At 37.7% G+C, this 18926-nt stretch overlaps 1 protein-coding gene across 1 annotated transcript in view; it reads left to right on the top strand.

Annotated features, from left to right (window-relative positions):
• The window catches only part of WDPCP (WD repeat containing planar cell polarity effector), a 1247576-nt gene that overhangs the window by 643300 nt on the left and 585350 nt on the right, over nt 1–18926 (top strand). Inside the window, exon 11 of the mRNA XM_053712064.1 lies at nt 2945–3133. Within this exon, the coding sequence (XP_053568039.1) occupies nt 2945–3133 (189 nt within the window). The remainder of the gene's footprint in view (nt 1–2944; nt 3134–18926) is intronic.

The raw sequence follows: 18926 nt of genomic DNA, 5'->3' as shown, positions 1-18926 counted from the left end.
CCTCTATTTCTCTATTCTCCGTTCTTATTTCCTCTCGGAACATTATATAGGGTTCCTATTCTGCTATGAATTGATCTTGCTTATATAAAATATTTGCTGTTAATTCGGTTCTAATATGATGGTATTCTAATTTGCGTAATACATACGCAAAGGATGGAGGGGCTGATTTCCAAAACCTGGCTATACTCCGTCGCGTTACAGTGTATATCATTTCTACTAATTTGTGTTGGTGTTTTCGGATTTCTTTATTTGGAAAGTGTAAAAGTGTTTGTTCTGGTGTGAGCGTTATTTCCTTAGAAAACAGCCTTCCTAAAAATCTAGCTGTTTCCTCCCATATATTTCTAATTTTTGTTGTCAGGTTTTAAAGGGACATTAAACACTTTGAGATGGTAATTTAAAATTATAAGTCATATATATATATATATATATATATATATAAAACACACAGAGAAAACCCAGCACTCACTTACAAGCTCTCAGCTAAGATTTAAAAGTGAAAATGGAAAGGTTAGTCACCGCATCTGGCCAAATGGGACAAGCTCAGGTACCACGTCAAGGTCCTCTCCAATACCTGAGGGTCTCAGGTATTGGAGAGGACCTTGACGTGGTACCTGAGCTTGTCCCATTTGGCCAGATGCAGTGACTAACCTTTCCATTTTTGCTTTTAAATCTTAGCTGAGAGCTTGTAAGTGAGTGCTGGGTTTTCTCTGTGTGTTGTATTAATTTGTTTTGTAATTTTCCCTATGGTTCTTGCACCCAGACCTGTCTGGGGTTAACTGCTTGTGGCTCTGGGGACAGCACAGCTTCCTGTGAGTGCCAGTGGCACCCAGGGCTGAGCATGTTGCAGCGTCATGGGATGTGTACCCGGTCCGGTATGAGAGTGCAGTTCCGTGTTTTGTATATATATATATATATATATATATATATATATATATATATATATATATATATATAAAAGTCTGCAATATACTTTCATTCTTTATTTCCTGTAATTCCATTCTGAAATTGTGAGCTTTTCCATTCCTGTTAGAAATGGAAGAGCAGAACACTGTTATATTCCATACAGCCATTGGCTGCACAATCTAATGACCTATTTATAACTGTCCCTTATTGGTCACAGCAGGGAAGGTAACCTAAGTTACAACATGGCAGCTCCCATTGTTTTATAGACACTAAAACTTTACACTTATTTTGTCACTATTTTAGCAACTAATGAAACTTAAAAAAATACATCTTACATATTATCATCAAACTAATCTTTTCTTTGAATGTATCATTCTATCTAGCATTTGTTTAGTGTTTAATGTCCCTTTAAGCATTACTGTGAGTGCTGTAATTCTTAGGTTAGAATATCTATATGAGCAATATGGGGAAATAAATACAACTTATGCCATTGCACCCTAAACTGTGTCATTCGTGTTAGGATTTGAGCAGAGTTGATAGCTGTTAAAAATGTGATATAAATAAGATGTGCTTTGCTAAAAAAGAACTCACCAATCTCTTTTTAACAGTAATGGGGATGAAGTAGATGCAGAGAATACACAGAAAGATAGTTTGGCAAGGAAGGAATAAGTAATGTTACAATATTAATGCAGCAGTTCTGGTTTGCCTTACTCAATAGATTTGACAAATTGAGTAAAAATGTGAAGATCAGCTCAGCAACAGTAACATGAGATTTGTCCTTCAATCATCCAGATATATACTCATTCCATCCTAAGCTATATTTTATAAACCTCTAAACAGGAAGCAAATGCTAAGTGGATAGTGGCATAAAAGTAATACATAGCCTCTTTCAAATTTTATTTCCCAGAATACTCAGCTGCACTGGAAACACCTTGTACACAGAATTATTGTGCGAGAAAGCTGCTCTGTTAACCGTGTTGGAATATGCTAAAAAAATGTTAATTATGGAAATAATTATCTCCCACAAACTAATGCAATGCTAATATTTTATTTATAAGAACCTTTATAGTAAGGAATACAATGGCAATCTCTTGTGTTGTCATGTAATTAGCTTGATATCATGTACTCCCTTTTCCTCATTCTCTTTAAAGTATTCCCAATGGCTTGTTATACCAGCTACACATTATTAAATGTATTGGAAATAGCTCTTTTAGGTTTACTTTTGTATTTGAAATAATTGGTTTTGCTCATTGTTCTCAAGAGAACGCTTACTCAACTGGACTGAGAATGAAAAAAAAAAAACAAGCAGATTATCTTATCTCTATGGGGCCCATTTAACAAGCTCCGTAGGGAGGTTGACCGCTGTTCCATAACCTGTCCGCCTGCTCTGAGCAGGCGGACAGACATCGCCGCAATTCAACCCGATCGAGTACGATCGGGTTGATTGACAGCTCCCTGCTGGCGGCCGAATGGCCGCGAGTCAGCAGGGGGCGGCGTTGCACCAGCAGCTCTAGTGAGCTGCTGGTGCAATGCTGAATACGGAGAGCGTATTGCTCTCCACATTCAGCGAGGTCTGGCAGACCTGATCCGCACTGTCGGATCAGGTCCGCCAGACCTTGTTAAATATAGGCTATTGTCTCTATACCCAAAGGTCAATATTTAGGTTCTGAAATATTCTTAATGGGATGTGATTTCATTGAGCAAAGTCAGCTATTTCAATTGCAAAACAAATCTAAAGGAACAAATTAAAATGTTTTTAATTCTCTGCAGTTGGTGTAACAAGTCACTGGGAATACATCAAAGGGAAAATATTACAGTACAGATTCCTTTTAAGTATAGATATGGGAGCAAGAAATGGTATGTTTGAGGTTTTATCCTCAGATCTGACTCAAACAAGCAGCCACATAGTTACAAGGATCAAAAAATATATTTTTAAACATATCAAAAGTGTTTTAACATAATACATTTTGACCATGCTGTTTCAAAGCATACAGAGTACACTGTCTCTTGAATAAGTGTTTAATATATACTTATGGAACAGGGGCAGTCTCAAGAGGACAACTTGGACCAGTGGAGATTATCTCACAGTATCTCCGCAATGAAGAAGTAGAAGAAGCAATTGGTGTATTGAACTGTATGAACTGGAATGCAATGGGCCATCAGTGTTATGCTTGTTTGAGTGGAATTGTCAATCACCTTCTGAGACAGAAGCTCACTCTGGAGAAGGAAGGTTTGTATCATTTTGTATTTGTTTACTTTTGTTTTTCTGTATTCTTTTCTCTGCCAGGCAGCCCTTATGTTCATGTTTCTGTACAGTAGATAGTGGTGTGGAAATTAGTCCCAATTTTTTTTAATCCCCTCACCATATTAGCAAGAATCAGAATGAAAATCGATTTTTCTTCTTAAAACGGGGAGAGTCTACAGCTGTATCCATTACTTTTGGACAATAATTTTATAAGATAAGCAATACCTAATCCCATAGGGGGTGCTTCCCTACTACAATAGTCCTATAGCTAGGTATATCAGTGTATATAAACTATAATAATATTGATCATCAATACCAATAGAAACCAATGCACAAAAACAATCAAAGACAAACATAAAATAGGTCCTTATATTCCAAAACAAGCTGGCAGCACTCTGTCACAAGGATGGTCGGTCCCTGGTGATAGTAGATCTGGAGAGAATAAAAACACAGAGGCACCAATATGGCCTAGTAACGTCTATTAAAAGGATTATACAGGTTTATGCAAAAATAGGTACTCACAAAGGTGAAGCATCCAATGGTGCAAGCGGAGCAGACTGGATCAATCTCAGTGGCCCAGCTCACTGTGTGCCAAGCGTCCAGGCACCCGAAGAGATGGTCAGTGGGCAAGGAAACCTGTCAGTGATAAAGCACAGCTACCATAGCCTAGTACAGTGGGAACAGGTGATGCAATCTCACTTAATGTTTGTACTTACAAGATGTAGCGCACCTCCAGGTGCAGTCACAGCAAGCTGGGACCTTTCAGTCGCCCAGTAGACTGTACTCAGGCATAGGTAAAAATCCTCTCAAAGACACACAAAATAAAGGTCCCAGAAGGAAGCAAGTGTATCATAAAACCATATTTTTATTAAAAACAAAGCGACGCATTTCTCAGCCCTGCAAGGGCTGTTTCCTCAGGCTATACAATGTTAAAAGATTGATACACTTGCTATTTAAACCCTTCCAGGTCAAACAATAGGTTAATTGATATACGCCTACCCCCCTAGAACTCTAATAGTCTCTGTGAAAATATCCATTGACAAAAAACACATTACTTTTGGGAAACACAGAAACTGGTCACCAAGTGGAGGCAAAGACACCCCAGCCAAAGTCTTAAATACCTCCCCTACTTACCTCATCCCCCAGTCATTCTTTGCCTTTTGTCACAGGAGGTTGGCAGAGAAGTGTCAGAAGATTTCGGAGTAGTCTCTTATGGAGGGTAGTACTCTTCGAGATGGGGCTGGAGTTTTAAGTAGTCCTGTCAGCCTCTCAGTGAGAGCATGGATGAAAGAGTCTGGAGATGCAGGGAGAGTCTTTCTGAGAAGCCATCCCGACTCATATTAACAGCTCCACAAGCAATCAGCGTTGACGAGTTTTGCTGCCTGCTTTCTTCTCCCAAGTCCATTTCAGAAGCAACGCCAAGTCCATTGTGAGAATGTAATGTGAATGATAGAAGTCAGGGTCTCAGTGGGATTTCTTTATCTTTATGAAATCAAGGTTTAATATCTCCTGAGGGGGAGGTTATTAAGCAGTGGGGGACTTTAATCATGTTTGTTATGTGATTCTGTCTGCTTATGTGTAGAAATATTGGGGCTCATGGCTATTACGGAACGTACAATTTTTTAGAGCTCCATTTCTGTATCGTGAGAGGATCTGTTTCTCTACTTGTCTGGGTTATAGGAGGACCGTATATCCTAGATATCAGGCTGGTCCTACTTTATTTCATCTTGGTGGGGCGTCCGATGTTTGGTCGTACTCGATACTAAGTATTTTGTCCCTGCATAGCTTACATGGTTTGCTGGAATAACGAATTCTGCTATGGCAGTATATTTGTAGTTCCTGAGGTCCTTTGGACAGGAGCTAGAGTCCTCCCTTCCAAAGGGGGATGATCGATCAGATGTCTGCATGGAGATCTCCAATACCTGGTGTAGGGGGGGATTATTCCCCCCTATTGGTACTCCTTGTGGATGGGATTGTCCGATTTTCAGATCTCTTTTGCCTGTGTTTCTCTCCTCTTTTTTGAGGATATCTGTGCTTTCCGCTTCCCCTTGCCTTTTGGGGTAGGGCTTTCGGTCATCTGGTTGCAGGGACTCGGTTCTCAGGGACCGTTTTTGTCCTTGCAGTATCCTCTTTTTGATCCTATATATTTGGGGATCTGGGGGATTGTTATGTAGTCTCTCTTGTCGACAACTGATAGCTGTTTTAGGATGCTCGTTCATTCGTTAGTTCCTTGAGCTGTAGGTTGTCTTAGGGTTGATCCAGAATGGATCTTTAGAGACTATAATTTTCTCTGTCATGGAGTTCTGATCTCTTTTGGGTCCTTCCTTTGTCTTTGGACTTGGTTGATGTTATCTTAGAAGCCTTTTGGGGCTGAATGGACAGCCACTTCATGAGAGATCAGAGTGCAACACCCCATGGGAGTATGACATGCATCAACTTGTGTGCAAATTTCCAGGTAACTTTGTGGTTGTTCTGCAAGGTTTTTGGTCTTGATCCGGCACCTGTTTTTTGGGGTCCGGTTTTCCGTAGTAAGCTTGTTTTCCCGATCCTGGGGAAATTTCCTTGTTCCTACTGGGGCAGTTCTATCTCTCTTCTGGAGAGATGGAGGAAGTTTCTTTACTGCAATATTCCTGGGTTTCTTTGTTTTCCTTCTATTTGGAAAGCTCTGGTCTACTGCGCCTGTCCAGTTGGCTCCTCCTGAGGTAGTTTTCATTATCTGTCTGTAGGAGTTCAGTGGGTCGAGGGTTTCTCTTGTCTGCAGTGTACCCTCCCTTCGAGTTTCTGAAGGGTAATCAGGATAGGTATCCTGTATCCCGAGTTAGTCTCTCTGGGTGTTGGTGCCTCTTTCCTGCTTCTTTTTCTTAGGAACTCATGGCTGGAGATTAATTATCTGATCTCCGGGCCTTGTTGATGCTGGGATTTTTTAATCTCTCTTGTCCTTAGGATAGGACGATTCGATCAGAGTAGGGGTCAGGAATTCTGACTGTTCTGTTTGGGCATCCACCACGTCTCTTGTCTCCTGAAGGATCCTTACTTAGGTTGGGAGGCCTTGCAGTTGATTCGGGAACCTTCCTTTAGTGGGTAGTTGGTTCTTCTTTATTGGTCAGGGTGTTGTCCTGCCTTACCTTGTTTTCTTGTAGGGAGGGAGTTGGTCCGCCCTGTTTTCTGATTTTTTTCTCTCGTTCTTTTCCAGGAATGTCCTGGTGCAGGTTTGCTAGCTACTCGTTTGGCTAGTTACTGGTTGGACGTTTAGTCTGACGGCCTATCCGACTGAAGCCTGCGTCTTTCGTTTGTGGCGTAAACAGATGTTACTATTCCGTTCCTGTTCTGCTCCTGGGTTTTTTTTCTGACCTACGGGTGTTCAGTTTCTCTGTGTTAGTTAGCTGTCTATGGTAAGGTAGTCTTGTTCTACCTTTTGTCCCTTTGTCCTTCTGGGACTTCGGTTCTGGTTAAGGCTTTTCATTGGTTCTTTTTTGATCCATGTAGGAGGTGATCTGGAATTTTTCTTTTCCTTGCTCTCCTCCGTCGGCAGAGTATTTTCTATGGGATTTTGTCCTCTTGCAGCCTGGTAGCCGCTCTTTTCAAGTTATGCTAGGGGCTTTTCTCTCTGTTTTGTGTCTGATTCTTCGGGGATTGTTTATGGAGGTTCTTTTGGACCATTATTAACTGATTCTTCCCTTCTTTCAGTTAGGGAGAATGTGGTGTGAGAGTTTTTGTTGTTTCCCTTGCCATTGTCCTTGGAGAGGTTTTTCTTTGTGTGCTTCTATAGAGTGGGATTTTTGTCTCCTCAGAGGCTTTTGTGCTCCGTGGAGTCCAGAATTTAGTGTGATCTCTAACTGGGATCTTTATGGTACTAATTGATGGGCAGTTACCTTGTCCTCTTCTATATTTTGTTCCTCTTGCTTCTGTTGAAGTAGTTTTTTTATTGGGTATCCGGGTTGTGTCAGGCTGTGGTGCCATCAGAATGGGCCGCTTCTTATTCCCGCCTGTTTGCATTCAGTGTCCTCTCTAAGCTTGGGTATTGATTTCCCAAAAGTAGTTAATGCAGCTCTGGACTCTCCCCGTTTTAAGAAGAAAAACTTAAATTATGCTTACCTGATAATTTTCTTTTCTTATGTCCACAGCTCCCCGCCCGTTTTTTTCTGTGAGCAGCCTAAATTCTTTTTTATTTGTTCTTCTGACACCTTTTTTCACCCTGATATTTCTCCTACTGTTCCTTGTTCCCTTGGCAGAATGACTAGGTGATGAGGGAAGTGGGGAAGGAGTATTTAAGCCTGTGGCTGGGGTGTTTTTGCCTCCTCCTGGTGGCCAAGTTCTGTATTTCCCAAAAGTAATAAATGCAGCTGTGGGCTGCTCTCCCTGTACAGAAGAAGGAAATTATCAAGTAAGCATAATTTAAGTTTTTAAGACTGGTCTTTTTAAATGTGCACAGTACTGTAGCATTTGTTTTCAGTTAAAGGGCGATGATACCCAAATGTTTAAACACTTGAAAGTGCGGCAGCATAGCTGAAAAAAGCTGACTAGAAAATATTACATGAACATCTCTTTGTAAAAAGGAAGATATTTGACCTCAAAATTCACACCCCATTGTAAAGGACTTTAAGCAGCAAATCAGTATGCCTGTCCCGGGACAGGCAAGGGAGTGAGCCTCATGCACACTCATGTTATTTTCCTAATTAGTTTAAGGAAGTTTACTATGAAATCTCATGAGATCACAGTAAAAGAATTCATGACCTCAGCACTGCTAATGCCGATTGGCTGCTGTTCAATTCTTGTCTTTTTTTTTTTTTTATACCTGCAGCTGGACAGTAACTGAAAGATATCTTTTTACAGAATACTTACTCTGGTGAGCTGAGGAAATTGTGAGGTAAAATATCTTCCTTTTTTACATTGAGATGTTCAGGTGATATTTTCCTGTCAGCTTTTTACAGTTATGCTGCATCACTTTCAACTTATACTTGTAATACTTAGTGAAGACTATTAAAAGTATACAAAATTGTTCTTTCATGTTTATTTTTTTGTATTTGAAATATTTGATTTTGCTCATTTAAACCATCCTCTTTTGTTCTCAAAGACATGCCTATATAAATGGGTTTGAGCCTAAAGGTAAAGAAGCCCAGCTCATGTTATCTCTTTCTAAGCACATAGCCTACAAAGAGAAAACATGATAATATTTAGGTATTGAAATGCCAATTACTTTGAATGAGCACAACCAGCTATTTCAGATACAAAAACATTGCTGTCTCTCCTACCTCCCACTGGTTATTTTAATTAATGTTGTTGTCTCATGTTTACATAGCTTTTCTAAAGAGAATACATTTGTATTCATATTTTTAGTATAGGTGGAGGTTTCAACAGGTAAAACAGTTATTTCAAATAACAACATAAAGGGAAAGTAAAAGTTTACAAATAATTAAATACATTCCAGCAAGTAAAATGGACCATTGGGAACAAATTAATGGGGAGTACAATGTTTTAAAGTGTACAAAAATATATTCTTTTTGATTTCTTGATAACTTGATGTGAATTTTTTGCACCTATCTGATAATTATCTACCTTATTCAAATGCTTTGTGTTTATAGTTTCTGTGCCAGGCTGTTATTGTGTGTTTAATGATAAAACAATGGGCTCAGCATTGCATGAGCTGTGTTTTCTCCTAGACAAGATGTCCAAAAACAAGACTGAAAGTAAGCAGGAGTTTGTAAATAAAGCCCATCAACAAGTGTTGTATGCTGCAAAGCTGAAGTGGAAAGATTGGCTATTTAAAACACTCTTGGGTGTTAGTGTGATGAGTAATTTCAAACCAAAGTGGTTTAAACACCCATATGATGCTTTAATTTTTAGTCCATTCAATATTATCATTCTCTTTATGAACTGAAAACACATTTTTCCCACCTCATACCTATGGTATTGATTTTAGCTTCCTACTTTGTATTTTGCATATTTTCTGGGACATTTGGCGCATGTGCGAAACGCGTCAGATCCTTCACTACCTGCTTATAGATTACACTTGTTGTTATGCTTATCAACAAATAAACAGCTACACAGCTTTTCAAGAGATTCCATCCCCGTTCCTTATTGTTTACATTGGGGAGAACCCTGTTAGCTTAGACTAGTCAAAATGAAACTTCAACATTTCCAAAGGATACTTTGTTTCTTGTTATCCTTTATTGAAAAGCATAGGCACACTACTAGGAGCTAGCTTGTCATTAGTGGCTACACACATTTGTATCTTGTCAGTGTGTAACTTAGAGATAGCTAGTGATTGGTGGCTTCATACAATTGTGTCTTGTCATTGGCTCTGTAGATGTTTTTAGCTAGATCCTACTAGTGCCTGGCTGCTCAGGAACTGAGTTTAAAGATATATAAAACAGATTGTTTTATTGTTGTAATTAAAAAACACTAAGCAGTGGGTTATACTTAAAGGGATAGTAAACACCTTGTAATTACAAGACATTTCTGTTGTCTTGCTATAGAATAACACATCACTCAAGTCTTAACATTTTTAAAACAGATTAACATCCTGTTTAACCCAACTATTTTTCAATTGCCAAACTGCACCTGTCAGACTGCAGAAAGCAAGGATAGCTACTGTCATAACGTTAGTATAAAATTAATTGTGTTGCAGTTATTATCTGATAAATTCAATTAGGGACAGATATGTAGCAGATTTAGCCTTGGAATGTCTGCAGGGTGCATTTCAAGTTCTGAGAATATATATATAATATATATAATATATATATATTATATATTAAATGAATTTTTTTTTTTCAGAGCTAAATTAAATGAAAAGGGAGCAAAATAAGTAAAAATACATTGCAAAGTTTTATTACGCATGACTAAACATTTTATATAAAAATAATAATAACTAGTATTTATATAGCGCCTTTCTCCCAGTGGGACTCAATGTGCTTTTTCAGTGCTCGCTCTTAGAATTAACCAAATGTTTACTGTTCCTTTAAAGGGAATTAAAAATCCAAAAAGAAAATACTCTAATATGTTATAGTATTTTATTAATGCACTATTGTTTGCATATAACTATGTGATTAGCAGTTGCAAATGAGTTAAACACAAAGGGCCAGATTACGAGTAGAGCACAAACGTTTGCACGCAAGCAATAAGGAGTTTATCGCGGGTGTTTGCGCTCGTCGGGCTTACCGCTGGTATTACGAGTTGAAAGTAAACACCATTGCTTGAGTGCAATCGTGATTCACGCTAGAATTACTGCTACTTCAGAGCTCTGCTTAACTGCTGTGTGAAACTAAAAAGTAGCACAAAACATATCAAAACTACATTACAAAGTATAGTTGCACTCATAATAACACCATCTAATAAAAATTATATATATATAAAAAATATTGCACACAAAAGTTATAAGGGCTCAAAAATATGAGATCTAAGGTGTTAGAAAAAAAAAGTCGGGCAAAGGGCTGCAAAATTGAGATACATACATATACATGTCTAAAGATGGATATGTACAGTATATTTATATTTCTATATATGTATTTATATGTACTGTATATACACATATAAACACACAAATACATATGCACACATATAGATAGATCTGTATATATCTATATTATATAATCATGTATAGATATAGATATATATTGTACAAAACAACCATCAGATATATGTAGAAATATGTATTTATAAATAAATAGAACATATTCTGTTATGTAAAGGACATTGGAATGTGAAATATTCATATTTTCATGCCTGATTAGCACACAAGAAAATATGCGATCGGGTTTGCATGAGAGAGGGATGTTTTTCCCCCCACTTATTTTTCTCCATCGACTTCTATGGGGGAAAACTTGAACGCAATGTGATATTCTAAGTTCAGCTTTTTGCGTTTGTCTGGTTAGCGCGTGAGAAAAAAACATTTTACTTTCAACTCATAATATGAGTGCAACCCGACGCACGCAAAAAGCTTACTTCTATCGCAATTAACCCTTGAGCAGGAATGTTAATTAGTGCTCCACTTGTAATCTAGCCCATAGTTAATTAGTCTTTTACCTTTGACAGTACAGCAAATGTATTTAAAATCTGATTATCTTAGATTTTTTGTTTAAACGTTAAAAAAGAAACCAACACCACGCATGCATACACATGAAAACATGATTTTGAGGCCTCTTGCACTAATCTCTATTTTGCTTTTGATAACATAATATATATTACCAAGAGTTGCATAGTAGTCAAGAGATAGAAAAACAAATTGCTACTTTCACGATTCGTATTTTCTAGTTTAATATTCAATTTGACTATAAGTGAGCTTTTAAAATTGATTGCATTGTGTTTAGTAAAAATATGCCATTAAAAATAGTTTAACAGAATGTTAGATAGTCAATGCTAATGTCAACTGCTTAAAACACCGTTTTTGCCGTGTTTATTACAAAGATGATAGCTTTTGTTTTTTTCACATAGGCAATGGGAGCTTCAAACACAAATGCATTTGTTTTCAGCTCGGATTTATTATGTTGGAATCTAACAATTTTGAAATACATGGTAATTTGTTTTCTTTTTATTAGTGGAACCCAGTGAGTCCTTTTTATTTAGAGGAATGCAGCAGTTATCTTTGAGATCTTTGTTTCTGCCGTCAGCTTCAAGCTGAGCTTTCTAATGAATCTGTAACTGTGGAAGTAGTGAGTCTTATTCCATGTAGGTTGAAACATTTCAGCAACACAAAACATGCTGTCAAGAAAACAGCAATGGCAAGGGAGCAAGCCTCGCTTTGTGGAAGAAAATGAAATGCCGTACCTGTGTACCATACAGTTGTAATCTAAATTGACTGCTGTTTTGCAAAAATAAAATGAGTTCGCTGTTAAGCTTATCATGCTATCTGTATTAAAGATAGCAAATGGTCTAATTTAGCAATAGTTTGACTAATTAACCGGCTTTATAAAAGCATCATTAGTTGTATCAAATTACCAGTAATAATTTACTCCACAAATATTGTATTTAAAGGATTACATGTAAAGACATGGGTATTTAGCCATCTGAATGCAGGTTTACACTTGAGATTAATTCTCCCTTTTTTAACGTAATATCTTTAATCACTCAGTCATCTTTCTTGCAAGAACCATTATTAGCGCCTTTAGATTTGTTAATCTTGTCTTTAAACAAACATTCACATTTGAAATAAATTTGTAGCCCACAAACTTCTTGCTAAGGGCAAGGAAGCAGGTGATCTGACTGATTTTAAGCCCCTGCTTTATTTTTTCCCCCTGTATATGAGTTCCTATATGCAGGAGAGTGGATGCCCACATACACTATGCATATCTTAAAGGGACATTGTACTCAAAATGTTTCTATCATGTAAATCACGGATTGCCAACTGACATTTCTTGGGCAATATGCAGCAGTTTTTACTATTTTTTTGTGGCTCGTTGGTACATAACTGAATGAAGAATGACATAGGTGACATAAGTTTGTGGCTTCCTGAAAAAGCAGAACTAAAAATGTTTTTTTTTTGACATTCTGTTGTGGGCAAACAAGGTGGTGAAACTCAAAGTAGTGGACAGCAGATAAAACGGTACCCTTGAATAATATTGATTTCTTTTATATATATATATATATATATATATATATATATATATATATATATATCTTTATTTATAATCCAACAGTGCAAGTAAAAAACAAAGTTTACGTTTTGCTTCTCTAGCTCACCACACAGGGTGCTTTGGAGAATAAGAAGAAATAATAAAATCCGAATCAGTATTGATTACTTATTGTTACATACCATAGAAACATCCTGCAACTGGTCCCACATTTATAAGCTTGTAAGAAATACATAAATATTTAAATATTAGTTTGTTAGAAGCCGGAAATTTCTGCCAATCTCCACCTACCTATTGCATGTATATGTTGGTATGTTAAAGGGTCATTAAAGGGACATGAAACCCAATTTTTTTTTTCATGATTTAGAAAGAGCATGCCTTTTTAAACAACTTTCTAATTTGCTTCTATTTAATTTGTTTTATTCTCTAAATATTCTTTGCTGAAAAGGATATCTAGATAGGCTCAGTAGCTGCTGATTGGTCGATGCACATAGAAGCCGTGTGTGATTGGCTCACCCATGTGCATTGCTATTTTGTCAACAAACGATATCTAAAATATTAAGCAAAATCAATAATAGAAGTTAATTGGAATGTTGTTTAAATTTGTATTCTCTATCTGAATCATGAAAGAAAAATTTTGGGTTTAGTGTCCCTTTAAACCTACTTTCTTCTATAAAGGTAAGACAAGTCCACGGATTCATCCTTTACTTGTGGGATATTATCCTCCTGCTAACAGGAAGTGGCAAAGAGCACCACAGCAGAGCTGTCTATATAGTTAGCTCCACCCCCAGTCATTCTCTTTGCCTACTCTAAGTACTAGGAAGGGTAAAGTGAAAGATCTATCTTGGAAAGTTCTGTTTTTAGTTGCTATCTCTTCGGCTCGAAGAGTTTCTGAACTATCCGCATTGCAATGCGACTCGCCTTATCTTGTTTTCAATGCTGATAAGCTGATTTTGCGTACCAAACCTGGATTCCTTCCTAAGGTTGTTACTAATAAGAATATTAATCAGGAAATTGTTGTTCCTTCTCTTTGTCCTAATCCTTCCTCTAAGAAGGAGCGTCTATTGCACAACTTGGACGTGGTTCGTGCTTTAAAGTTTTACTTGCAAGCGACCAAAGATTTCCGTCAAACATCTTCTTTGTTGTCTATTCTGGAAAACGTAGAGGTCAAAAAGCTACGGCTACCTCTCTTGCCTTTTGGCTGAAAAGCATCATCCGTTTGGCATACGAGACTGCTGGACAGCAGCCTCCTGAAAGAATTACAGCTCACTCTACTAAAGCGGTGGCTTCCACATGGGCTTTTAAAAATTATGCTTCTGTTGAACAGATTTGTAAGGCTGTGACTTGGTCTTCGCTTCATACCTTTTCCAAATTTTCCAAATTTGATACCTTTGCTTCTTCGGAGGCTATTTTTGGGAGAAAAGTTCTTCAAGCAGTGGTGCCTTCTGTTTAACCATCTGTCTTGTCCCTCCCGTTCATCTGTGTCCTGTAGCTTTGGTATTGTATCCCACAAGTAAAGGATGAATCCGTGGACTCGTCTTACCTTTATAGAAGAAAACTAAATTTATGCTTACCTGATAAATTAATTTCTTCTATGGTAAGACGAGTCCACGGCCCGCCCTGTCATTTTAAGACAGATTATATATTTTTTTTAATTTAAACTTCAGTCACCTCTGCACCTTGTAGTTTCTCCTTTTTCTTCCTGTACCTTCGGTTAAATGACTGGGGGTGGAGCTAAGGGAGGAGCTATATAGACAGCTCTGCTGTGGTGCTCTTTGCCACTTCCTGTTAGCAGGAGGATAATATCCCACAAGTAAAGGATGAATCCGTGAACTCGTCTTACCATAGAAGAAATTAATTTATCAGGTAAGCATAAATTTACTTTTTTTTTCTTTCATGAATTAAAAAGAGCATGCACTTTTAAACAACTTTCCAATTTACTTCTTTTATCCTATTTGCTTCATTCTCTTGATATTCTCTTGATATTCTTTGTTGAAAAGCATATCTAAATAGGCTCAGTAACTGCTGATTGGTGGCTGTACATAGATGCCGTGTTCGCTTGGCTTACCCATGTGCACTGCTTTTTCTTTAACAATGAGGGGCCTGATCCGATATGCAGCGTCGCCCGCAAAAAGCCGGTGACGCCGAAATTTGCGCTGGTTTGGTATCACATATACGGCGTAACCTAGAAGTTACGCTCATATATTTCTGCCTTCGCCCGTAGTTTTTTGGGCCATAGGCAGGTATACCAAACCAGCGCAGTTTGGTATCCAATATACAGCGTAAGGACTTACGTGGCGAAAATGGAGAAATCTTACTGCATTTTCACCTCGCCACAAAATGCAGCCGTAGTAAGCCTTACGCTGTCTATTGGAGCCCTGTAACTCCCTAAACTACCTGCTAAATAAAACCTAACGCATGCGCAATGTCTTTCTACCTGTCAACCGCGATCCCTAGCCGCAATCCCTAATAAAGTTATTAACCCCTAAACCGCCACTCCCGGACCCCGCCGCCACCTACATTAAAAGTATAACCCCCTAATGTGATCCCCCTACACCATCGCCAGCTACATTACATACCCCCTAAAGTGAGCCTCTACCCCGCCGCCATCTACCTTACCTACCCCCTAAAGTGAGCTCCTACCCCGCCGACATCTACCTTACCTACCCCCTAAAGTGAGCCCCTTACACCGCCGCCATCTACCTTACCTACCCCCTAAAGTGAGCCCCTTACACCGCCGCCATCTATTTTATAAATATTAACCCCTAATTTAATCCCCCTACACCGCCGCCAGCTATATTAACTATATTAACCCTAATTATATTAGGGTTAATATAGTTAATATAGTTATTATATTATATATATTAATTATATTAACCCTAATTATATTAGGGTTAATATAGTTAATATCGTTATTAACCAATCAGCCAATCGGATTGAACTTGAATCTGATTGTTTGATTCAATCAGCCAATCAGATTTTTCTACCTTAATTCCGATTGGCTGATAGAATCCTATCAGCCAATCGGAATTCGACGGATGCCATCTTGGATGACGTCATTTAAAGGTACCTCATTCCTCGTTCAGTCTTCGTGCCGGATGGATGCTCCGCGGCGGAGGAGCGAAGAAAGAAGATTGAAGATGCCGCTTTGCTTGAAGACATCGCCGGATGGAAGAAGACTTCACTGCCGCTTGATTGAAGACATCGCCCGGATGGAAGAAGACTTCACTGCCGCTTGATTGAAGACATCACCCGGATGGAAGAAGACTTCACTGCCGCTTGACTGGACATCGCCCGGATCGGATGAAGAGTTCTGCCCGGCTGGGTGAAGACAAGGTAGGGAGATCTTCAGGGGGGTAGTGTTAGGTTTTTTTAAGAGGGGTTTGGGTGGGTTTAGAATAGGGGTATGTGGGTTGTAATGTTGGGGGGTGGTATTGTGTTTTATTTTACAGGCAAAAGAGCTGTTTTCTTTGGGGCATGCCCCGCAAAAGGCCCTTTTAAGGGCTGGTAAGGTAAAAGAGCTGTGAACTTTTTTAATTTAGACTAGGGTAGGGACATTTTTTTATTTTGGGGGCTTTATTATTTTATTAGGGGGCTTAGAATAGGTGTAATTAGCTTAAAAATCTTGTAATATTTTTTTTATTTTTTGTAATTTAGTGGGGTTTTTTTGTAATTTATTTTATTTTATTGTATTTTAGTTTAGATATTTGTAGTTTATTTAATTTATTGATAGTGTATGTGTATTTGTAACTTAGGTTAGGATTTATTTTACAGGTAAATTGGTAATTATTTTAAGTAGGTAGCTATTAAATAGTTATTAACTATTTAATAGCTATTGTACCTAGTTAAAATAAATACCAAGTTACCTGTAAAATAAATATAAACCCTGAAATAGTTACAATGTAATTATTAATTACATTGTAGCTATCTTAGGGTTTATTTTATAGGTAAGTATTTAGGTTTAAATAAGAATATTTTAATTATTAATATTAATTACATCTATTTTAATAAGAATTTAGTTAGGGATGTTAGAGTTAGATAGGGTTATTATACTTAAAATATATATATATATATATATATATATATATTATAATAACGATATTAACTATATTAACCCTAATATAATTAGGGTTAATATAGTTAATATATATAATATAATAACTATATTAAAGGGCCATAATACCCAAATGATTAAACACTTGAAAGTGATGCAGCATACCTGTAAAAAGCTGACTAGAAAATATCTCCTGAACAACTCTATGTAAAAAAGAAAGATATTTTACCTCAAAAGTTCCTCAGTAGCCACCTCCCATTGTAAAGGATTTCTAAGCAGCATTTTAGTGTGTCTGTCCTGGGACAGCTGAAAGGATGAGCCTCGTGAACTCTCATATTATTTCACCAATCAGGTAAAGGAAGCTTACTATGAAATCTCATGAGAGTTAAGTCAAATCTCATGAGATCACAGTAAGAGTTCATGACCTCAGCACTGCTGATGCTGATTGGCTGCTGTTCATTTCTTCATTTTTATTTATTTTTTTACCTGCAGCTGGGAGCAGGTGAAGTATAACTTTTTACACAGAACTTACTCTGCTGAGCTGAGGAAATTGTGAGGTAAAATATCTTCCTTTTTTACATAGAGATGCTCAGGTGATATTTTCCTGTCAGCTTTTTACAGTTATACTGCATCAGTTTCAAGTGATTTAGCATATGAGTATTATGTCCCTTTAACTATATTAACCCTAATATAATTAGGGTTAATATAGCTGGCGGCGGTGTAGGGGGATTAAATTAGGGGTTAATATTTATAAAATAGATGGCGACGGTGTAAGGGGCTCACTTTAGGGGGTAGGTAAGGTAGATGGCGGCGGTGTAAGGGGCTCATTTTAGGGGGTAGGTAAGGTAGATGGAGGCTGGGTAGGGGCTCACTTTAGGGGGTAGGTAAGGTAGATGGCGGCGGGGTAGGGGCTCACATTACGGGGTTATAGATTTAATATAGCTGGCGGCGGGGTCCGCGAGTGGCGGTTTAGGGGTTAATAACTTTATTAGGTGGTGGCGGGGTCCGGGAGCGGCGGTTTAGGGGTTAATACATTTTTTATTGTTAAGATATTGAGGGGGGATAGCGGATAGAGGGTTAGACGTGTCGGGCTATGTTTGGGAGGCGTGTTAGACAGTACGGGAGATTTAATAACTTTAGTCAGGTTTTGTAGGCGCTGGCAGTTTCTAAAGTGCTGTAAGTCACTGGCGACTCCAGAAATTTGTACTTACGCAGATTTCTGGACATTGCTGGTTTGTCAGACTTACGGCACTTTATCCTCTGACGGTGCCGTATGCGGGTGTTCCCTCGCTTGCGCCGCAAACTACGATCTTTATCGGATCGCGCCCGATATCTGAAGAATTAAGCAAATTAAATCAAGTGAATTGAAAAGTTGTTTAACTCCTTAGTGACCATAGCACTTTTAAATGTTTTTACCTTTAAGGAACAGGGCTATTTTTACATTTCTGCTGTGTTTGTGTTTAGCTGTAATTTTCTTCTTACTCATTTACTACTGTACCCACACACATTGTATACCATTTTTCTTGCCATTAAATTGACTTTCTAAAGAAACCATTATTTTCATAATTTACTATAAAACTATATACTATAAAAAAAATATATAAAATGCGAGGAAAAAAAATGGAAAAACACACTTTTCCTAACTTTGACCCCCAAAATCTGTTACACATCTACAACCACCAAAAAACACCCATGCTAAATAGCTTCTAAATTTTGTCCTGAGTTTAGAAATACTCAATGTTTACATGTTCTTTGCTTTTTTTTTGCAAGTTATAGGGCGATAAATACAAGTAGCGCTTTTCTATTTCCAAACCATTTTTTTTTTTCAAAATTAGCGATAGTTACATTGGAACAATTTAATACACTCCAGCAGGTAAAATGGATCATTGGGAACAAATTAAAGGTGAGAATATTTTTGGGCAAACTGTCCCTTTAATGTGGCAACTTGGGTATCTTGGATAGTATGTTTCAGTTTGCTTCCTCCATATCTCATTTTAAATACATCAAGGAGCACTGGTAAAGCACACATAAAGCAGGATGCAGAGCTATTTAAAATGGATTTGGAAGTTTAATCTATGTTTTATCTCTTTATAATTAGGATTTTGGTAATAACATCATTTACATGTTAGTATTTCATAGGATAGTATTTTGCAGCCCC

This window comes from Bombina bombina, chromosome 4 (assembly GCF_027579735.1).
Source record: "Bombina bombina isolate aBomBom1 chromosome 4, aBomBom1.pri, whole genome shotgun sequence".
Classification (NCBI taxonomy): Eukaryota; Metazoa; Chordata; class Amphibia; order Anura; family Bombinatoridae; genus Bombina; species Bombina bombina.
This window is presented reverse-complemented; position numbering and strand designations above follow the sequence as displayed.